Below are 19,930 nucleotides of genomic sequence, written 5' to 3'. Positions count from 1 at the left end.
GACAGCAACTCTAGCAAAACAAGCGTTTCTGCACTCCTGGATGCTTCAGTCTGACTATGCCAGAGTTGTGCTTACGTCAGTATTCCTGTGGGTGTGGTAGGGTATGGATGAAGCTGAGGGCAATTCCCATTTAGAAGACTTTGAAACGTCGACGGATGATATTTTCCTCAATTTGTCAATGCTAATGTTAACTTAGATTGATAGAAAATGATGTTAATGTAAAATATCATTTGCTGTAGCAATATTTTGGCACATGTCTTCACTTGAAAGAGATGTAGGTGGAGGACAGAGAAACCTGTTATCACTCTGCCTACTTTATGGCTACCTTAAGATGATTTCTGCAGCTAATCTCTGAGGAGAAGGAGAGTTACGTATAACAAGAAAAGCTCTGGTTATAGATATAAGGAAAAATGCCTTGACATTGCTCTTTTCTTAATACGTTCTTTGAGTGTGTGCGTCCATTCTTTTCTGTCATTAGCAGTCATTCTCAAGGCTTTGCCCTTCTGTGATGTACTGATTACAGGCCCTTGGAAGTCAAGACCCGTGTCTGTGTGGGTCTCAAGAAGATGAGCATATTCCGGTATGCAGCTGTAGACTTTAAAAAATATGTAGAAGTTAATTTCTTTCTATACTGTTGAGATTAACTACTACTGGTTTTTAACTTTCTTGAGTCTGACAAACTCCTTTATGGCTAGCATACTCTGTGTAAGCCAAGTTTAAAAAATATGCTGCTAAAATGCCATTTTAGTAACATAACAGATGAAAAAACAGGAAAGATGGGAAATATCTGTAGCTAATTAAAAGCGAACGAGACAAGCTTCAGATGACTAGAATTCAAAAGGTTGGTTTTGGCTGCTGCTTGTTCCTGGCTTTTGCTACAGGACGGATTAGTAGTTTTGATAATTTTGCACAGTATAACATGTATTGTCTAATATTCAAAGGGTGAAAAGTTCCAGATCTTGCACTTTTGACTTCTGGCATGTGAAATTTTAAATTTAAGAGGAAATGTTCTGAACTGTGGTGACTTAGGTTGACCTGGTAAAGGCTTTGAAGTAGCTGGTGGTTTATTATGTTTTGAATAAGTACACCAAGCTGAATTTTTCCAAAGGTGCCTTAAGTTTAGCTGATCTTTTTTGGAATAGTAAATATCAGAAATACCGCATGAGAGAAAATGTTAATGTTTTGCCTGAACTTCTCATGTGAAATTTCATTCTCAGCCAGACCAAAATTATTGCTGGTGAACAGAAAACTGCTCTGGGGATATTTTAGTTCTTTATATTATGTTTGAAAAAAAAAGTAAAAGAAGCCCAACACAAAATCAGAAGACCATTTCCATGGAGAGTGTATCTATATTTGGTTCATCAGTTCAAGTCATTGACCACTGGTGAACCCAAAGTTAGGACACCGGTTCTGATGCAGTGGCTGCAGCAGCACTGTGTTTATGCTGGCATAAGCAGTTCCCTTTCCTGCCACCTGCTCCCTCCCCATCCTGCTCAGCTGGTCGTGTGCCATGGGCAACCTAAAAGTTAATAATTTAATAAAAAATAATATTTTAAAATGTTTATTTGTAACTGAAGGAGAACATGTTTATGTATATTTGTGTGTAAGTATTCACATTTCTAAATGCAAATCTAGAAGAAACTGATGTAAAACCTGTGAGTTTCGTAGAATACACTTCACTACTGAACGTGGTTGGGGCAAGTGAGAAAATGCTTGAGCAGTAAGCTCTGCAAAAAAAAAAAGAGTCCTGATGCATTTTGGTTAACCCATTCTCCCATTTCCATTGCCCTTTTCTGACCTTGAGAAAAGTCTTTGAACTGTGGAAATACTGTTCCCATAAAATTAGCATGTGTCAATGAAGAAATAACAAAAAAGCTCTTATAAACTGAGCCAGCTGAGAAAATGATTTCATGCTGTAAACGTTTTCACAAAGAAACCTTTGCATCTCTTTTGGGTTATTACTTGGTCAACAGCATCAGAGTCATTCAAATATGGACACTGACTGAGAGGGATACACAGAGCAGCAGTTCTCTCTCTGCGGCCTTTAAGCAGCAGTGTCTGGGGAAAAAAATGAACTTCAGACATCTGAGCATGGTTTTTATACAAGTCTTAAGGTTCTATTTGATGCATTCATAAATTCATGCTTCTGTTGTTTTAATTCAAAACTGTAATAATTTTGCTTGAGGGTGGAGAAATCTCCTCTGGAGGATTATAGCATATTTTTAACATATATCATAGAATATCTCAAGTTGAAAGGGACCCGTAAGGATTGTCGTGTCCAACTCCGGACTTCGTGCAGGACTACCTAGAACTAAATCATATGACTAAAAGTGTTGTCCATATATAATTGTATCTAGGTAACTATACTCTTTTTTTCTTTTAGGTTACACTTTTGTTATTAGTATCAGCAGGTGCAGGCTGAGGAAAGCAAGATAGAAAACATTTTTGCGTTCTCTAAATTAGGGCATGTGGTTAGGGTTCTCCGTTTTTTCGCTTAGAGTCATAGCAAAGAAGTCAATGTCTGCTCTCAGTTAAGGGCTGCCCCCACACCCTTCAGGGTTTGCTGAAGGCCTCTCTTAAAATCTTTAAGACATTGACTATTCTTGATAAGCGTCTGGAATGAAGTAATAGAATTCAGGCTCAGACAGGAAGATTCAGTAGCTCCAGTGGCATACTTGCGATGCTTTGCTGTGTAATTGGCTTTGAGGTCACATCAGTAACACATCCCTATGGATTTTGGGGTTTGGCCTGTGAAGTTTTGCTGCATGTGTCTCTGAATATCTTGCTCCAGTTTCAGTTACAGGGGTTTTTTTGTTCAACACGTAAGGAATACAGATTGGCAAAGGGTAATGAGGCATTAAAATATACATAATAAGAATGTTGGAGCTCTCCAACTTTTTCATAGCATGAAATCCATGGAAAAGTGAGAATGTCATGAGCAATCCCGTTGTATGTAAAATAACATGTTAGTTGTAACATCCTTGCCACAGCATAGCAGTTGCTTTAGAGGAAGAGAAATTTCAGGAAAGTTTACTGAATATGTTTTTTAACTATATTTTTAACTTACTACAGCAGGAAATTAATGTGGTAGAAAAAAGAGAAGTACCAGCACTAAATCATCTTAATCAGCTATTGGAATTTAATAATTCATTATTCTGCTGTCATCTTCCTTTCTGTTAGTAATCTTTTCTAGGGTGTTTGATAGTGGCCACTCTCATGCTTTTACAGATAACTTTGTTCAGCAGACCAGCCTTCCAAGTTTCTTTATGCTTGAATGAATGCTATAGAATTTAAATGCTATGGCTTACAGAACATTGAACTCAACTTGGTGAGTTATGCCTAATAACATATGTAGCAATGTTGATAGATTTTAGACATCAAGGTACAGTTTGGGTTAGGGCTATGACAAAGGTTAAGCTTGTAAAGTAAGCGTAACAAATGCTTACAGAATGATAGTCAAGTAGCACTCACTGAAAAATCTGGAGGCATTAAGAACTGTTGGAAGTCACAGTTGCATCTCAGAATAAGCTGTGTCAGGGTCTCAGTTGTCTTCATTTAACAATGAGTTTCTCAAGAGGGAAGCATTTCAGATGTTAGTATCACTGTAGAAGACTGTAAAAAATACTATCATTTTAAAAATGTACGTAATGGGGGAAATATTATCTGGCCTTTTTTTTGTATTTTGATAAAATATGTGAAGTAGTGTGTTACTGGGGAACTTTTCTGTCATAAAGGTTGTTTTGTGCTAGCTGCTGTGTCATTTCAGGTTAGAAATAAGAAAGTTGTGCTGTATTGCGCTATCAGACTCTGATGGAGGTTTCTGTTTAGAAGATAAAATAATCAGCCCTTTAGGCAGAAAATATTATAACCAGGAAATTATTTTGGAAGCGTGAGTATTGTGTCTCTTACTTATCCTAAATAATTTTACTTTGCTTTGATATTTTTAACATTCGTATGATGGCTTTATTTGGTACAGTTAGATATCCTGCCAAAGTGTAACTATAACCCTGAGTCCTTGCCTATCTTCCACATGCAATTGCATCATTTGCTACTGCTGGCTTCATACGTTCTTAAGTCAATAGAAAGTTCCTCATATTTGAGAAGGAGGGGTAGAGCCTTCATAATTTATAGGAAAAACACTGAAAACACCGAGGCCAAAAGAAGACCTGTCTGTGTAAAAGCAAGGAGGAAATAATCTTACCTTTTTTTATTGGTGGAAATCCTATTTTAAAAAGCCAACATTGGTGGACAAAGACACAAAACCATCTTAGCTCTGCAGTCTGCTATGTGCAGTGGAGTGATATTGTCCAAGAGTAGAAATTGCAGAATATTCCTGGGGAAGAACATTGTGGACATTTCTTCCTCCAAACCCTCATTCGGACAGTTTTGTTGTGGTGGTTTTTTTCTGGTTGTTGGTTGGTTGGTTTGGTTTTTAACTGGACCTCCATAGCCCATGTTTCTTCTCAGGATAATTTAAAATGTCACTTGAAGCTGTGAACTGAACAGAAGAAGAAAAATGTTACAAAATAGTGAGGGTTCCCTCCTCCCTGGGGAAAAACTAGCACCACCATCACTATGATTGGTTCTTATGATTTCAGGTATTGTAAGAATTGGCCAAGAGTGTTAGCAGTTACTGCTAGGAATTTCTATTCAGTGCAGGAGGCAAAACTTAGCTGAACGGTAGCCAAAAGCTATTAATGGGAAAAAGTAAATAGGAGTAATTTAATCTGTGTAATCTTATCTACAGACGGTTCTGCAATCTCTGCACAAGGCCTCTGGCAAGTAACTAGAGTGATGCAAAACAAACCCAAAGAAATCTGCATGCTAATAGAGAGAATAAAAGATGTGAAACATCTTTGTGAACTAGACCTAATTTTCTTCTTGCAATAAACCCGAGACCTTGAGACATACGTAGCATGTGGCCCAAGAAATAAACAGTGAGTACTTTCTCACACTGAGCTGACCTACCATCTAATGTGTGATGTTGTTTGAAAATAATAGAACAGTAAAACTGAGACATGCTGCTCTGTTTCTTTGTATTTATTTTAATCCTCAAGAAGAGAGTAAAAGCCATTGTGCTGCAGCTGCTCTGTTGGAAAGAAAGGTAGAAGGAGGAACGTTCCAAAGTGGCGTTTTTTTGTAATGTCTCCATGCATGTGAGCAATGCTGTGGGTTCAGAGAATGAGACATCTAAAGAAACTCAGCTTGTTTATAAACTTGGGGTTTATTTCCCATAGTACTTTTCATCGTGGTTATATGAGTATTGCAAGTCTTAATTACCGATTCACTTGGGGAGGTCTTCATGCGCTCTGTGAGTCTCTCTGCTCTGCGAGGAGGGATCTCCGTTTCTCCCTCTGTGAGCACTGCGTTTCTCAGACGAGCGCTTTGCAGCGTGCTGTCTTTATAACGCTGCTTGCTACCCGTTGGTGCTACACACAGCAATCTATCATAGTACTCCTAATGAGTTCAAAGTAGTACTCGGAGCATTTTTTTAATTTCTGTTGTTCCATTTGTCCTGACGTCTGCCCCATCTGATCTGAAGAGAGGAGGTCGTAGTGGGGCTTTGAAAGAGTAACTGCAGTGAGGATAGGAATGCGTTCTTACAGCAGTTCCATTAGCATCACAACTGAGTTGAACCAGTGTTTTAAACTGCTGTAGCAAGTTAAATTTTGTTGCTTGTAAAATCCAGCAACATACAGATTTGACAGATTTGGGTAGTATACCAGTTCCTTCAAGTGAAGGGGAATGCATTTGAAAAAAACAAGCCCTGTCACTAACTGAATTAAGAGAATAGTGCAGTGAAATCTGTTGGAAGCTGTGAAAAGTTTATGCTTCTGCACTGTAAAAATTATCTCAGGGAGGATCAAACTCTTTTGATCTCCTATCTCACCTGTTTTAGGAGTCTGTAACTGCTGGTGCCTGAGTCTTAATTCAGAGTGGCAGCAAGTAGGGAATTCTAGTGTTGTGAAACTGTGCTACCAGACTGCATTAGATTGGTTCTATAACTATTATTTTTAAGCCTTGTTAACTCCATAATTATTAGGAGAATAGAGTAATTCCGACACAAACAGCTGTGAGCAGTTTGGCCCAAACCCTGGCAGAAGTGGTTCCCTCAGAAATAAAGGCATTTTATCTGATTAGGAAGATTTCCAAATTGCCCTGCATGACTCTCTAAGATAAGTGTGGAGATTTTGTAGTCCACTTCCAGGACTAAATTAATCTGGTGTGCATGAACGTTTGCCTGGTACTGCCCGTTGCAAAGCCCTTTTAGTTAGAATCTGCCCCTCTGCGGGCAGGGTATTTACCAGCAAGTTTATGGGAGTGGAGATGTAGGTGAGAGCTCTATCTGTAATTCTATTTGAGACTGCTGTTTTTTTCTAACAGTGTACTACAGCAATTCAAATTAGGGATGTTTGAAAAAGGTTGGGCATTTTCCAGCTTGTTGGTTTTGCCTGTACCTTGGGCTGAACCAACCAGATATTGCCTGGGTTTTTGAAAACTTTGAGTTGTATGCCTTCCTCCAAAAAAGAACCAGGAATAACAAAATAGTATGGAGATTTTGCAATAAACCAAAATCTGGGAATGCTAGAACAACGGGGCGGGGGGTGTTTTTGTGTGTGTCTGTGTGTGTGTCTGCGTGTGTTTTTTACAAAAACACCTGTTCTGACCCCCAGTTTCAGTTGGAGAGGAAGGCTGTACATCTGTATTCGCACATGTTCAACTTCAGTGTTGCACGATTATAGCACACTGCAAATGTTGTGGGGTTTTGGGGTCAGGGTTTTAATTTTTTTTTCTTTTCCTGGGCAAATCAGAGATTACCAATTAGTGAAAAATATTTATGCGTGTGTATGAATGTACCTGCAGTGACATAAGCAGACTCTCCCTCCTATTCCACTTCTACAGAGTTGCATTCTGGCTTAAAGTCAGACTGGAGGGCAACTGCTTAAGGCAGAAGCTGCCTGTGTTTTTTCTTCTGTACTAAATATGGTCAGGTGATTGAAGTTCAAAAAATGACTTTTCTTGCTGTCTACTTTTTTTAACCCTTTTGCTGTGCCATTGAAAGGGGAAGTGTCTGTAGCTCAGCAAGGATGCCATTTATTCTTGGGAGGATGGGAAAAGGTTAAAAGTAGAAACAGCTGATGAGGCAGAACGGCTCTGTAGAGAAAGCAGGAGGAAGAGAAATGTGAACATCTGTTAAAGCTATACCAGTGACTCTTTTGGCTTAGTTTGGCTTGCAGTTCCTTTTGAATTCCTTCTTCAGTAGATGTCACTCCTATCAGTGACAAACACGATATAGGCCTTTGGAGTATCGTTAATTTAGAATGTAATAAAGAGGAAAAACAGGCAGTTCCTTTTTTTTTTCAAAATAAAGTTATCCCAGTCTTCAGTACAACATGCACTAAAAATAAAATGGAGATTTCAAGATCTGATTTGCTGCTGCAATTCCCCACTCTCTTCCCACTGATGTTTGTTCCCTTTAACTGGGAAAATACTTAGGCTGGAGTGCTGCTAGTAGTTGTAGCGTTGTGTCCACTGACTTACAGTTTCATTCAGTACCTACCATGTAAATCACAGTCCTGCTGGCTGTTGTTCAGATCCCCACTGCCACGGAGTGGAGTCAGGGGATTCTGTCTAAGCTTCCCCTATCTTTTCTCTTGAGCTAACATTCAAAACACTCAAATTCATCTCAATCCAACACAGTTGCCCTCTGTTCTCCACAGCAGAATTGTCAAAGATGTTTAATAGCAGAAAAACAACTTGGGAAATATTATTCATTAAAGAAACCCAAGAATGGGTCTCTTTTATTATTAATTTTTTTTCCTTGTGCATCTAATTCTTTGCAGCTCTGAGAGAGAGAGAACTTTCTGAGAATTATATTTTGGTTTGCATCTCGTCAAAACAGTTGATTAATAAGAGCAGCCTGACTTTCTCAGGAGTACTGGCTTGCTACCAAAATCAATGGACTACGTTGCTGGCTATTCTTAAGAAAGTTTTTAATCTTCCTGTGAAAGTTCTTGTCCAAAATAACTGGAATAAATGTTGAGTGAATGAATTCATGTACTGATGCTAGACATGCTTTCCTGAAGTCCAAGAAGGCATCTGAATGACCTTCATATTGCATTTTGTAATTAAGCCCAAAGTAGTGGTGTTTAGAAAAAGAACTTTTTTCTCGATAAGTTTTTTGAAGTTAGCAACTGTGAGAAATGAGTGGAAAGCATAGAGTGAGTTGTAGACTTGACAATCTTTTCTATCTTGGGAAGAATTAACAATTTAGCCGTGGATACTGGAATAGTTGATAGGAAATGTCTACAAAACCACTAGATATGAAAAGATTTGGACTGTCAAAGGAACCCATCTAAGGGGTGACTTTTGGTATTATGAAAGAGAAATAATCATGGACTGTGAGTCAAAGCAGATAGATTCTGCCTTTGTTTATATGATATTGTATCTTTTAGATAAATAAAAATAAGCAAGGCTAAGTGAGGGCAATATTTGAATATGCATTTTAAATTTGCCATCCAACATTTGTTTCAGCAAAAGGATTTTTGGAACTATTATAGAGAAAATTATTTTGAACTCTTACGCATGTGTGTGTATATATATAAAACATACACTAAATTATGGTTGCTATGCTCTACTTGATTGGTGTCTTTGCTTGTCCTGTGCACATCATTTATGGGCTTTAACCCTGTGCAGATGTGCTTTGGCATACTTTGGAGAGAGGAGATTACTCAGTTACTTTACAACCAAGTAGTTAATTCCAGTTTCCTCAGAAGGCCAGTGGGTTTTTTCTCCTTCCTAGGCAAACAGACACAACTATAAATGAATGAAACTTTTGATAAGTTTGAATTAGCCTCCCTTTCCCTCAGTTATCATGCAGAATTGAAATCATATTGCCTTTTTGCTAATTTAGATATCTCTCTTTGTATTTGGTTTTCAGTCTTTAGTCTCTGCACACAGATGTTTAGATTTTTCTTTAGTTAACCAATAGTGGCTTTTACAATTGGCTACTCACTGTAGTTCTCATCACACTCCTGTGGATTCTCCACAGAAGTATTAACTCAGACCAAGAATATATTTCATGTATGCCAAGTGATCCTCACGCTAGTGTTTTAAGAGCCTTCAGAACTGCATGTTTGAATTTCAGTGTCTTGGTGAATTACCTGTGCAATTTCAAGCAATCAGTGTTAGAGGATTGCATGCCAGTGGTGAAAATAGAGGGAAGATTACTGAGATGGCTTTAGTCTGGGTTAAACAGGCATGGCAGTAGCTGGTTTTCAAATACATTTCTTCTATTTGTATAAAGCTGTACAGTAAACAGCAGTGATCTCATATTTTGTAGTCAGTATATCCTCCAAAATGCTCTTTATTATAGTTGTGTTAAGAGGACCTTACAAAAAGCTGCAAAGAAGTAGATAAAGAAGGCTTGCTTTTTGTGACTACGGCAGTTTTTGTGGTGTTTTTTTTGTTGGTGGTTTTTTTGTTTGTTTGTTTTTTGGTAAAATTACTTCTGCTGTCTAATGCACTATCAATTCTTTGTCATTCAGCAGTCTCTTGCAGGATGTGACTGCTGGATAAGAAAAACTTCCAAAGACAAGAACAAGCGTGACCCAAGGGAAAACGGGGCTTGGGTCGGGAGGCCGGTTTGCGTGTAGGTACTCAGCCTCCAGCAGCCCTCTTGACTCGGTAGCGGTGGGATCTTTCAGCTAGGTACATAAGAGACCTTTGGGGTACGTGAGTTTTATGGCTGAAGTAGCACTGTGTTATTTGTAGTTAATTAATCTGTACAAGGGAGCTAAACCAACTCAGATGTGGTCCTGTTTATTTTGGCTGACAACAGCTTCATTAGTGCCAGTGCAGTGAGATACTTATATTGTGGAAGGTGGTTCAGTTGTAATAACGTAATCTAAATGTGGAGAGGTCTTTTGCTACCAGGCAAGCAGAAGAGCAGCTCTTATCTCAGTTCCTGGCTCAGCTTTGTGATCTTCTCAAGATACTTTAGGACATGGTGAAATATTGCATGAAAAATCCCTTATACATTTCCCTTCCTTTGGAGGGAGTTGTCATAGGAGGGTTATGCTTAACAGTCTGGGTGCTTAATAAATAATTTTGTATATTTTATGTTTTAGGTGCATTTTACACTTCAAGAATCAATTCCAAGAGTAGTCTGCACTCTAAGATGATTATAGCTGGATTGGGTAGTTCTGTTTTCTTCAAACTACAGATACAGTAACTAGTTTACAGCTACTGCAGATAAATTATTTTACAGCTCACAATTAATACTTGCGTTGCCATTGTCACCCTTGCGAAGTTGTAACTTCAAGATAAAGCTACTTGCTAGGTCAGTTCTTCCAGAGATGGCAGAATCAAAAATCAGCTGGTATGAAGAGAACAGGAAATAATTGTGTGTCTGTGTGTGAAAGTCTAAAGCTACTTTAGAGGAAACTGAACTGCAGTATGCTACGGTTGCCCAAAGGCAGAGATGTCAAGGAGTCAACTCTTATCTCAGGGCTAATTGCTCCATATCTGCTAGAGCTGATAGCAGCTACCTGACTGAGACAAACCCTCTGGAGAACTGGTGTTAGGCAATGGTGGCAGCAGCGCAGGAAAAACCCTGCTGCTGGAATTCACTGCTGGTGAAATGAGTGCATTTTTTTTGCATTATATTGTATATCTCTATGTATATCGTGTGGCATCACCATGCATGAATAAAAATTGAGAGGACCTTCATTGATTTGTTTTAATTCAGAAAGAAAAAATGAAGTCTTTATGGGTTTTGGCTTTCGTGAATTACTAAATTTCTTCCTACTTTTTTTCCATTACAGTTTGAGTTCATTCAACTACAATATAAAATTCACTACACTGGATATAAAAATGACAAAAAACTGGTTCACGTTTTTGCTGTTCTTCTTATCAGTTACTATGGTAAGTCTTATGAATTTTTTAAATCGCTTCTAGTTTGAACAATTGTGTACAGAATACCATAGAAATTATTAATGTGAAAATGCAGAAACAACTGATCTTGTGTTCAGATGTAGTTTGTGCACAGCAGCATGTTTACCTTCTGGTCTTCTAATTCCTGCGGCAAAAGAACAGAAATAGTATTTACCTCAGCTGAACCCAGCATATCCTTTGCTAGCAGAGAACTGTACAGTAACAGTTGAGAAGTGACATATAAACACTATCGTGCAGACCCCTGGGAAGAGCGGAGGAAACTTCTAACTCAGATTCAGAGGACATCCTCGGAACTTGTAATATCACCCTTTGTGTGACAGTGGCACAGTATTTCGATCTGCAGCTTTGTTTTTCCATGAAGTTCAGTAGCTTCCTGTAAAATACTTCTTCTAAAAATGCACTTAAAAGGTTCACCTTTTGATCAAGATCCATTTTCTTAAGGTTTTTTTGAAAATTATGTTTAATAACTGTAAAAGTGGATGTCATGTCTTTTGAATACCTTTTTGTATTCTGAGGGTTGAGTTTATGGTTCACAAGACTGTAGAGAAGCTAAATAGCTCTACACGAGCGTGCAGTATCTGGAAAATCTCTTTTCATAAAGGATCATTTTGGGCCTATCCAAATGCCTTTTAGACTAATATAACTTTGATATATTGTACTGGATTTTGCAAAAGTTGTTTATGTGCTCATGACTGCCTCAGTGCTTTCTATGCTTTTTTCCATTATTGTTTACAAATCTTGCAGATTGTTACTCCCCCATGCTCATTCAGGAGATTTTTGTCAAGATTCAGTAGTAAGAAGAATTGCTAAATTAACCAGAGAAACAGAAAATCATATTGTCAGTACTAAGATTTGAAGATCATTTTCCTTGAGTAAAATAATATTTGAAATATAGTGTTTGGAAAGATTGGAGTTTAAGCAGCTTATTGGAGTTTGTACATTACTTGCTAAACAGAAGTCTTTTTCCTCTTAGTTTTTTGCCACTGCTATACCATCCGAAGGGCATCAGAATATGACGGAGGACTTCACGCAACTGAGTGTTACACGGAATAAAATTATGACAGCACAGTATGAATGTTACCAGAAAATTATGCAAGATCCTATTCATAGGAAAGAAGGTAGAGATAATTTTCTTATACGGTTTTACAAAGGCAAATGGTTAACGGATATAATTATTCTAATTCAGGCTCCTTTCGCTATATTCGTTTCTTGTCTTGGTAGCAATAATTTTTCAGGCTGTAACTGTATTTGTACATTTTTTTTAGAAAAGTCTCTCTTTGAGATTCATGAAGATAAAGTAGTACACTGTATTACCTGCCCATAGCACCGCTTCTTATAGAACACAAAGCTTTTTTTTTCTGATAAGAAAATGTTAATTTAAATAGATACCCAGATTAAAAAAATGATGACTGATTAACGTTACCAATTTATTTCATTTCATGTTCTTACAATGCCTCTGTCTCCCTGGTCACATCTGCCTTTAAAAATTGAAAGTGTCTTGATGCACATAATTTCCCTGCTCTGAGGGTTGTGTTAATGCCGTTAATGCTTTCTTGATAACTCATTCAGAGCTAACCTTGGTAGCTCCACCTGTCGCAGTATTCGCTGTTTCTGACTTAATAACTTCTGGAAGCACTGAATGGCTTTTGAGGCAAGAAGAGGTAACTGTGTTCTTTTACAATGAGTTTTATTCTCTTCTGAAGTGATTCTTTGGAGGAACTGAATGGCTGGAGGTCAGAAATGGACACAAGTATGACAGCGTAAGCTTATGTCCAGCCTGGGGCATCACAGCTTCAGAAGGCTCTGGACAAATTGGAAAATATTCAGATGAGAAGAGGAGGAATTATGTGATGTTTGGAAATGCAGCCTTTGAGATGGGGGGGGACACATTATTAAGTCTTAAAAAGAAGCTGAAGGAAGATGCTAAAAACAGCTTCAGATTTGTAGAGTCAGTCATACTGCGTGCCTGTTGGGAAAGGATTTGTTTATAAAGCCTAAGCTCATTCTCAAGGGAGGTTTATTTAGATGATAAAATTTGTGTGAGTGCAATGAGGCATCGAAACAGGCTCTTGAGGAACACTGTGAATCCCCAGTCCCTGGAGCACTTAGGGAAGCGTCTGTCCACAATGACCACTGCAGGGTCAGCCCTGCCTGCAGCAGAGGAGCTGCGGCTGCCTCCCGGACAGGCACTTTCTGATGGCTTCTAGGATACCACCGTGTTTTCAATGAACTAGTACGCGTATGTATAGGCTTGGTATATGTGCAAAATGTAAATAAATTTACTAAAATGGTCTTTGCAAGCTTGAGGCTGTTTGTTAATGGGCGTTATTTGTTCTGACTTGATATAGGTTTTTTGCCTACTGTGCTTTAGATCTGAGGTTTGTAAATTGTAGATGTAGATCGTTTCAAGGCGAGTGATGACAGATTTTAAAATGTGTTCAAAGCAATGTACATATAAGGAACTGTTTCTATTAAGTGGAGTTTTAATTAACTACTGCTAAATCTTATGTTTCCATTTTCTTTTTTTCTCTTTGCTGCGAGAAACTTACCTTATGCCGTCTTACATTTTACTTTTGAAAAACTATTATGAAAGAAGAGCTGTTATTTTATTATCAGGTTTCTACTTGTTTGCAGGTCCTTACTGTAACAGGACGTGGGATGGCTGGTTGTGCTGGAATGATGTTGCTGCCGGAACTGTGTCAGTACAGCGTTGTCCTGACTACTTTCAGGATTTCAACCCTTCAGGTAAGTGCGCATGGGCTTCTGTGTCAACACACTTCTGAATAAAATGAGGGTTTGGGTTCTTGATGCCTCCTGTTTGCCCCACTCAAGTCACTAATGCTCCAGCATTTCAGTCTCTAACCCATTATTTGCATTTTCCCTTTATCACATAGAAAACTGACAAGTTACTTATTTTCTTTTCTGAAATATGTCCTTGAGGGATTCTGTAGATTAGGAAACAGGAGCTGAAGTTGGATCACAGTTTTTTCCTCTTAGAGACGAGCTTTTGTCTCTGACAGACAAGCAGAAATATGACTTATTCTTTTACCTCAAATTAGCAGTTGAAGTCTATAAGAGTTTCTCCCACGGGTGAATCTTTTCTTGTTACTGTAGGCTGAACTTTACATCTGTGAGCATGTGGAAAACGTCATAGACTTCCACGCTTGTCTCTTTCTGCTGCATTTGTTGTTTTCCGGGGTCCTTTCATGCCTTTTTCTATTTGCAGATGGAAATCGTTATGTGGTCCCAGAATTTTCCAGTTCTGTTCTTGAGCAGTTTCTCTATTGATATTTTCCTGCCTGTCCAATCCTAATTTACAGTGGTAGGACGTCAGACTTCAGTTTAGACCTCGGATGTTAAACAAGCCATTTAAATATTCTTGTCACTTCATGTGGTAGTTCTCTAACTGTTGGTTTGATGTATTTTGATACTTGTTGGATTGGAGGAGGGAAATCTATTTGTTTTCTTAAGACAAACACATCATCAGTTGCCCTTGCCAAGAAAAAGCAATGGCCTTTAGTTTCTCAGAATTCATAGTAACAAGCAATGTCTCTCTAGTCATATTAATAATGCTGTCATTTGTTTGCCAATCTTTCTAGATTAAATACTAGGCATCAGTAAATAGAACTTCAGTGCTGACTCTGGTGTTTTTCTTTTCTTTTTCTTTTTTGTTTTTCTTTCCATCTACTTTGTCTGTAGAAAAAGTGACGAAGATCTGTGATCCAAGTGGGAATTGGTTTAGACACCCAGAAAGCAACAGGACATGGACAAACTATACCCAGTGTAATATCTATACACATGAAAAAGTGAAGGTAGGGAAAGAATGAATGCGTGCTACCAGTGTCATGTTACTGATCTGAAACTTTTCACAAGTTTCATAACTAGAACAGCAGCAGAGTCGATGCAATGTCAGAAGGCAAAAAAAAAAGCAAGCACTTTGAATAAAGAGGATGAATTGTGCAAAACAGACTCAAAAACCCAACCCACCTGCTTTGTCTTTTACAGCTGATTTCAACTGCTTGAATAATATGATCATATTTTTGTTTGTGTGTATTTTAAATGTGTAGGTGCTAGTACTTGTCTAGATCATCCACAGTCATTACTGATAAGCAAAGCGTGTGCCTCATAAGAGCAGACCTTTACATGTTGTTCTGTGATTCTGAAGCGTAGGGTCCAAGCTCTGCAGACCGGCAGGAGGTGTGCACATCTCTGGAAGACGTGCTGAGTGCGTGGGTTTATCCCATTAGCTCACAGTAACAGAGATTTTCAGCAGATGCACAATCAAAGTTTTGCTTGGGCTTAACACATCTTCAAGGCAGCTTGAAGGAGAGTTTGGGTGTTTGGGTTGTTTTCCCCAGTGTGAAAACCAGAGCTAATCTTTTCTTTTTTACAGAAGTGTAGGCAAGCTGTAGTTGAGTGGTTTCACTGCAGGATCTTTGGAGGCCAAAGGGAAGTAAACAATGAGAAGTGTTAGATAGAGGTTTATTTTTTTCCTTGGGATCCTTTTCCTGTGTATGTCTTGTGTCCTGGCTCCCAGGTGCCTTTATTTTCGGTTTTTTGCGATATGAAGCTGTTCACACAAATGGAAAACCTATACTTTGGGTTATTTAAGGGAAATTTTGCAAGCAACCAAAATTCTCAGGCCAAGTAGCAAAATGCTTAGTGAGAGTTGTTTTCTATACATCAAAGGTAGACACTATGCACACACATACCCACATGGGTACCTGCATAGATGGTGTTTCATAGAGTTCAGTTTCTCTTGAAGATGCCAATCTGTGGACAGATTTAGAAGGAAAAAAAAAATCTGATAAAAATCCAAATGCCCTCTTGCTGAGACATTGTGATATGTGAGGATAAAGTGAGCAAAATTTTGCCTCCCTCCCCCCTGTATGTCCACTAATGTTCTTCGTGAAACATTCAGTCATGGGAAGCAGCAGTAAATTGAAACAAAGTGGATGCCCAAGAACTAGGAATATAAAATGCAGGTCAGGAGAGTCTGTAAATTAATTTGGACCTAATGGAAAAGAGCTCAATAACAGCAGATTGTGTCAGGAGTACTGATATCTGGTAGAGATGCTACAAGAGTGCTTTAGGGTATTTATGTAGAAACCATGTTGAGAAGAAGTGGTACTAGATGATAAGAAGGCAGTTTTGTATTGCTTTTTCTCAAATTAGGAGACATTGAATACGTTAATGGCAGTTTAATTCTGCTAGCAGAGATGCTATAATTCATTGATTCATGCTACTATTTGGCTGATAACTGAGAGAATATTATTCAGACAGGAGCAGATCCATGCAGGTCCTTCTTTATGAATAATAAGCTAGTTTCCCTCAGGCTGTTTTGCCAGCGTATTTCAAGCCTGTCACGCATCAGAAGCTATTGTTTCAATGGAATAGTAGCTCTGAAGAAAGCCTTACTGCTGGTTACGGTTCTATGGGTTGTGACATTAAACAGCATTGTCTTTTTACTGTGCTTGGAAGGCGGGTTCGATAATGCACAATAAATGTGACTGTTGCCCGTTGTTCAATTCTTATTGTTATTGCCCTCCTCAGCAGTTCCTGCAGTACCGCTGTTTTGTGCCACTTTTAAATTGTGCGGAAATCTTCTAAATCCATTATATGCTCCTTTGCCTAAGTTGGTCACTGAATGAGGCGGTGATACAGGATATGGACCTGTTGTAGAAAGGCTGTCATTATGTATACGTAGCCACGCTTTAGCATTTCAGGGGTAGCCCTTGTTTTTCCTCACTGCCAAATTTTTATGGAAGTTTTACTTATGCGTATTAACATATTGCATAGCTTTTTTATTTTAAAACGTTATCTCATTGATAAAAATAATGATAATTTGAAAAATTCTAGCACATAAAAGGAGGTACCCTTGTCTCAACTTACAACCTTCTTATCTGGAATCTTTTTATCGTATTTCAAAAGTCAATATATGTAGCTGGCTGCAGTTAGTCTATCTTAAATTGGAATAATCAGTTCACAGGATGCATACAGTTTGGAGTACGTGAGCATTTGTGTTTATGCTCGAAGTCTTCCTATAGAATCCAGATAGTTTTATTGTGATAGTATAAGGTTCAACCTGAACCTTCATTTCCTTATGTGCAAAATTACGATCTTACATTTAATGCAACAAAAGAAATTTTGTGAGGCAGATTCCATGACTGAAAGCAGGGGTTTGTTACTGGCGGAATTTAATATATTTGTTAATTCAAAGAATTAATGGCAACATGTTGTGTGTATTTCAAATATTAATTTACTTGTTCCTCATTTTTACCTTTTGTATCTACCCAGCTCTTCATAATTCTACAGATTGGCTGTAGACTTATTTAACAAGACTGTTTAGTCTTCACTATTTTTGAGTCACTGTTAATTTTTTTCACACCCTTCCTTAAATGCGCAGTGAAAACGAAATTTCCAATATCATAATCACAGCTTGCTTTAAATCATAAGAAAAAATCTTCTATGGGGAAAAATACATAAATTCATATAGGAAGTGCATCTTTTACCTGAGTTGTGTTAATAGATGAATCAGGCCTCAGACAGGAACGCACCCAGCGCAGCAGCATAAACAGCCAGAGTTATGTAAATACTCAGAAAAAACATAGCAGTATATATTAGAAACCTAATATTATAATTGATAAGAGGTAACTTCTGGTGGCGATTTCAACAAATCTGTTGTGTGCCCTACAGAAAGAGATTGTAGTAAGATGTTGATTTGCAGGATTCTGGACTTGACTCATCATTTTCTGCAATGTTTTTATTTTCTTAATCCTATTATAGTCATTTTATCTGCAGAACAGATGTATAAGGATGTGCTTTATCAACAGTAGTTCTGCGTGCATCACAGGTGCTTGGTTTTGTTCTTGTATTGCAGACTGCTTTGAATTTGTATTACTTGGCCATCATCGGACATGGTCTGTCAATTGCATCACTTCTGATTTCTCTTGGCATATTCTTTTATTTTAAGTAAGTATATTTAAAATCCTTTAACAATTAGCAGTGGTTGCAACAATCCTAGCTTCTATACTTTGAAACACCAGACATCCCAATGAAATTAAATAGAGCAAGAAGGTGAAGAAAGTCAGTATCTTGGTTTGGCATCAAACATTATATTGTAATAAAATTCTAGGTTTCTTTTCTCAGAAATCTAAAATCCCAAATCTGAAAACCAAAAATATCTTGAATAATTTGAAAATAGGAAAAGGAGAAAATTTTTTTGTTTGTTTTGGGGTTTGTGTTTTGATTTTTTTGTTAATAACAAGTTACCGTGTGCATATGCCAAGGATCAGCCGAAATAAAGAGTGAATGGAAACCAAAATACTGATGACATGTGATAGGCACAGTAACATGCCAAAGTAGGTAGCCACAAAACATGATAAACTGTAAAGAAAGTAAGGCTGAGAGCTACAGTGGGAACGGGAATAATAACAATAACCCTGGTGTTTTATTCACTGTATTATGTCTACGTTTGTTATGTCATATCCACTGACTAACAGGTACTACGTTACCTTCTTGAAAGATAGTTTGAGCAGTGTATCACCACTATCACAACAATGTGTAATATAATGCACAGGTCTTTTAAAATTAGTCTACTTATTCGTGGTTTTTTAACTTAGTCTTTCTCAGGAAAGAAAATCCCTTTTTTTTTCCCCCCCCAAGCAGTTGATGAGCCTTAGTAGAAAGGTGAAACCGGGAGTGTTGCCGTATGAGCAGAGCTGAGAGAGACAAGTTGTTACCTCTGCCAATGCTGCACTGCATAGTGTAGGCTTTCCTTGTTAGCTGGCACTGGTTTAGTAATTTCTGCCTTGTCTTGCAATGGATAATATAGATCTGCTCTACTCTCTTACCTGTTTCTTACCACTATCCCTGGCTGTCTCACTCCATCTTTATTTTTTCCTGACATTTAAATATGAATAGCATATACACCACCAAGTTTGGGGCTAGCTGAGATTTTGCTTTTCTCATGCTCCAGACTTTGATTTGGTAGGGGTAGCAGATATCTGATAAAAAAATTATCCATTTTAAGTCACATGTGGCTGAATGTAGTGTTTCCAATTTAGATATGCATTATGCCCTCATGTTCTGGGACAACATTTTCCCAAATCCCCAACAAATCAGTGTGTTTCGACTCTGTAGTCTCTCTTTATGAAAAGCAGTATTCAAAATGACTTCTCAGCTTTTCCTGACTTCTCATGAGGACAAACCAAAACATTTGTGGCTTTTTGAATCAATTTATTTGCATATGACCTGTAGAAACAATGATTACCATTCCCAAATTCACTTTCTCTCCACAAAATCAACATGGGAAATGACTCTGAGTCCTTATAAGAAGCTTGGTTTTGCATTAAAAAGGGCTATATTGTTGCTATAAATGCCACAAAAAATTTAACAGACTAAATACCTAATGTGACAGGAGAAATACTTTGACATAGACTTCTCAGGAGAAAGCGGAGAGATTTGAAATAAGATATGATTCTGAAAGTTCAGACAGGAAAACATGGTTTTTCTGTACTGTAATATGAAAACCAAACCAATTTCATCTTGGCTTGTGGCATTTACTGCAAAAGCAGGTGATCTGCTTTGCTGCCGCTATAACTGTGCCATGTTTATCTAACCCTCCAGGGATTTTTTTCTCTTTCTGGTAGAAGGATCATCTCTTCTCACAGAACCACATGGAATTAATCCAGACCCACAAACCACATTTTTTAGACTGTGGTTATGCTGGGATATAAAAGGAAATTACAAAATTTAAAGAAAGCTAAAGAAAGTCTTCTACAAGCTGTTCTCTTGGGATGTACAGTTCCTCTAAAGTATTTTTAGTACCAACAGGGTATTTAAGGATCTAGATTAATACCAGGATGTATTATGTATCGGCTGAAGCTTGTGTAATTATTCATAGCTTCAACAGGTGGACTGGTTTTTTTGCTATTGTGTGGGGGTGCATTTGGATTTGTCATGTTTCCAAAAA

At 37.9% G+C, this 19,930-nt stretch overlaps 1 protein-coding gene across 1 annotated transcript in view; it reads left to right on the top strand.

The window, feature by feature from the left end:
• The window catches only part of CALCRL (calcitonin receptor like receptor), a 68,365-nt gene that overhangs the window by 24,790 nt on the left and 23,645 nt on the right, over positions 1-19,930 (top strand). The window contains exons 2-6 of the mRNA XM_075430274.1: positions 10,827-10,926; positions 11,930-12,074; positions 13,591-13,701; positions 14,656-14,768; positions 17,837-17,928. Of these exons, the coding sequence (XP_075286389.1) occupies positions 10,876-10,926; positions 11,930-12,074; positions 13,591-13,701; positions 14,656-14,768; positions 17,837-17,928 (512 nt within the window). The 5' untranslated portion in view covers positions 10,827-10,875. The remainder of the gene's footprint in view (positions 1-10,826; positions 10,927-11,929; positions 12,075-13,590; positions 13,702-14,655; positions 14,769-17,836; positions 17,929-19,930) is intronic.

The sequence above is a fragment of the Opisthocomus hoazin genome, chromosome 9, assembly GCF_030867145.1.
Source record: "Opisthocomus hoazin isolate bOpiHoa1 chromosome 9, bOpiHoa1.hap1, whole genome shotgun sequence".
Classification (NCBI taxonomy): domain Eukaryota; kingdom Metazoa; phylum Chordata; class Aves; order Opisthocomiformes; family Opisthocomidae; genus Opisthocomus; species Opisthocomus hoazin.
Note: the sequence above shows the minus strand (reverse complement) of the source record. Positions and strands in the feature narration are given on the sequence as shown.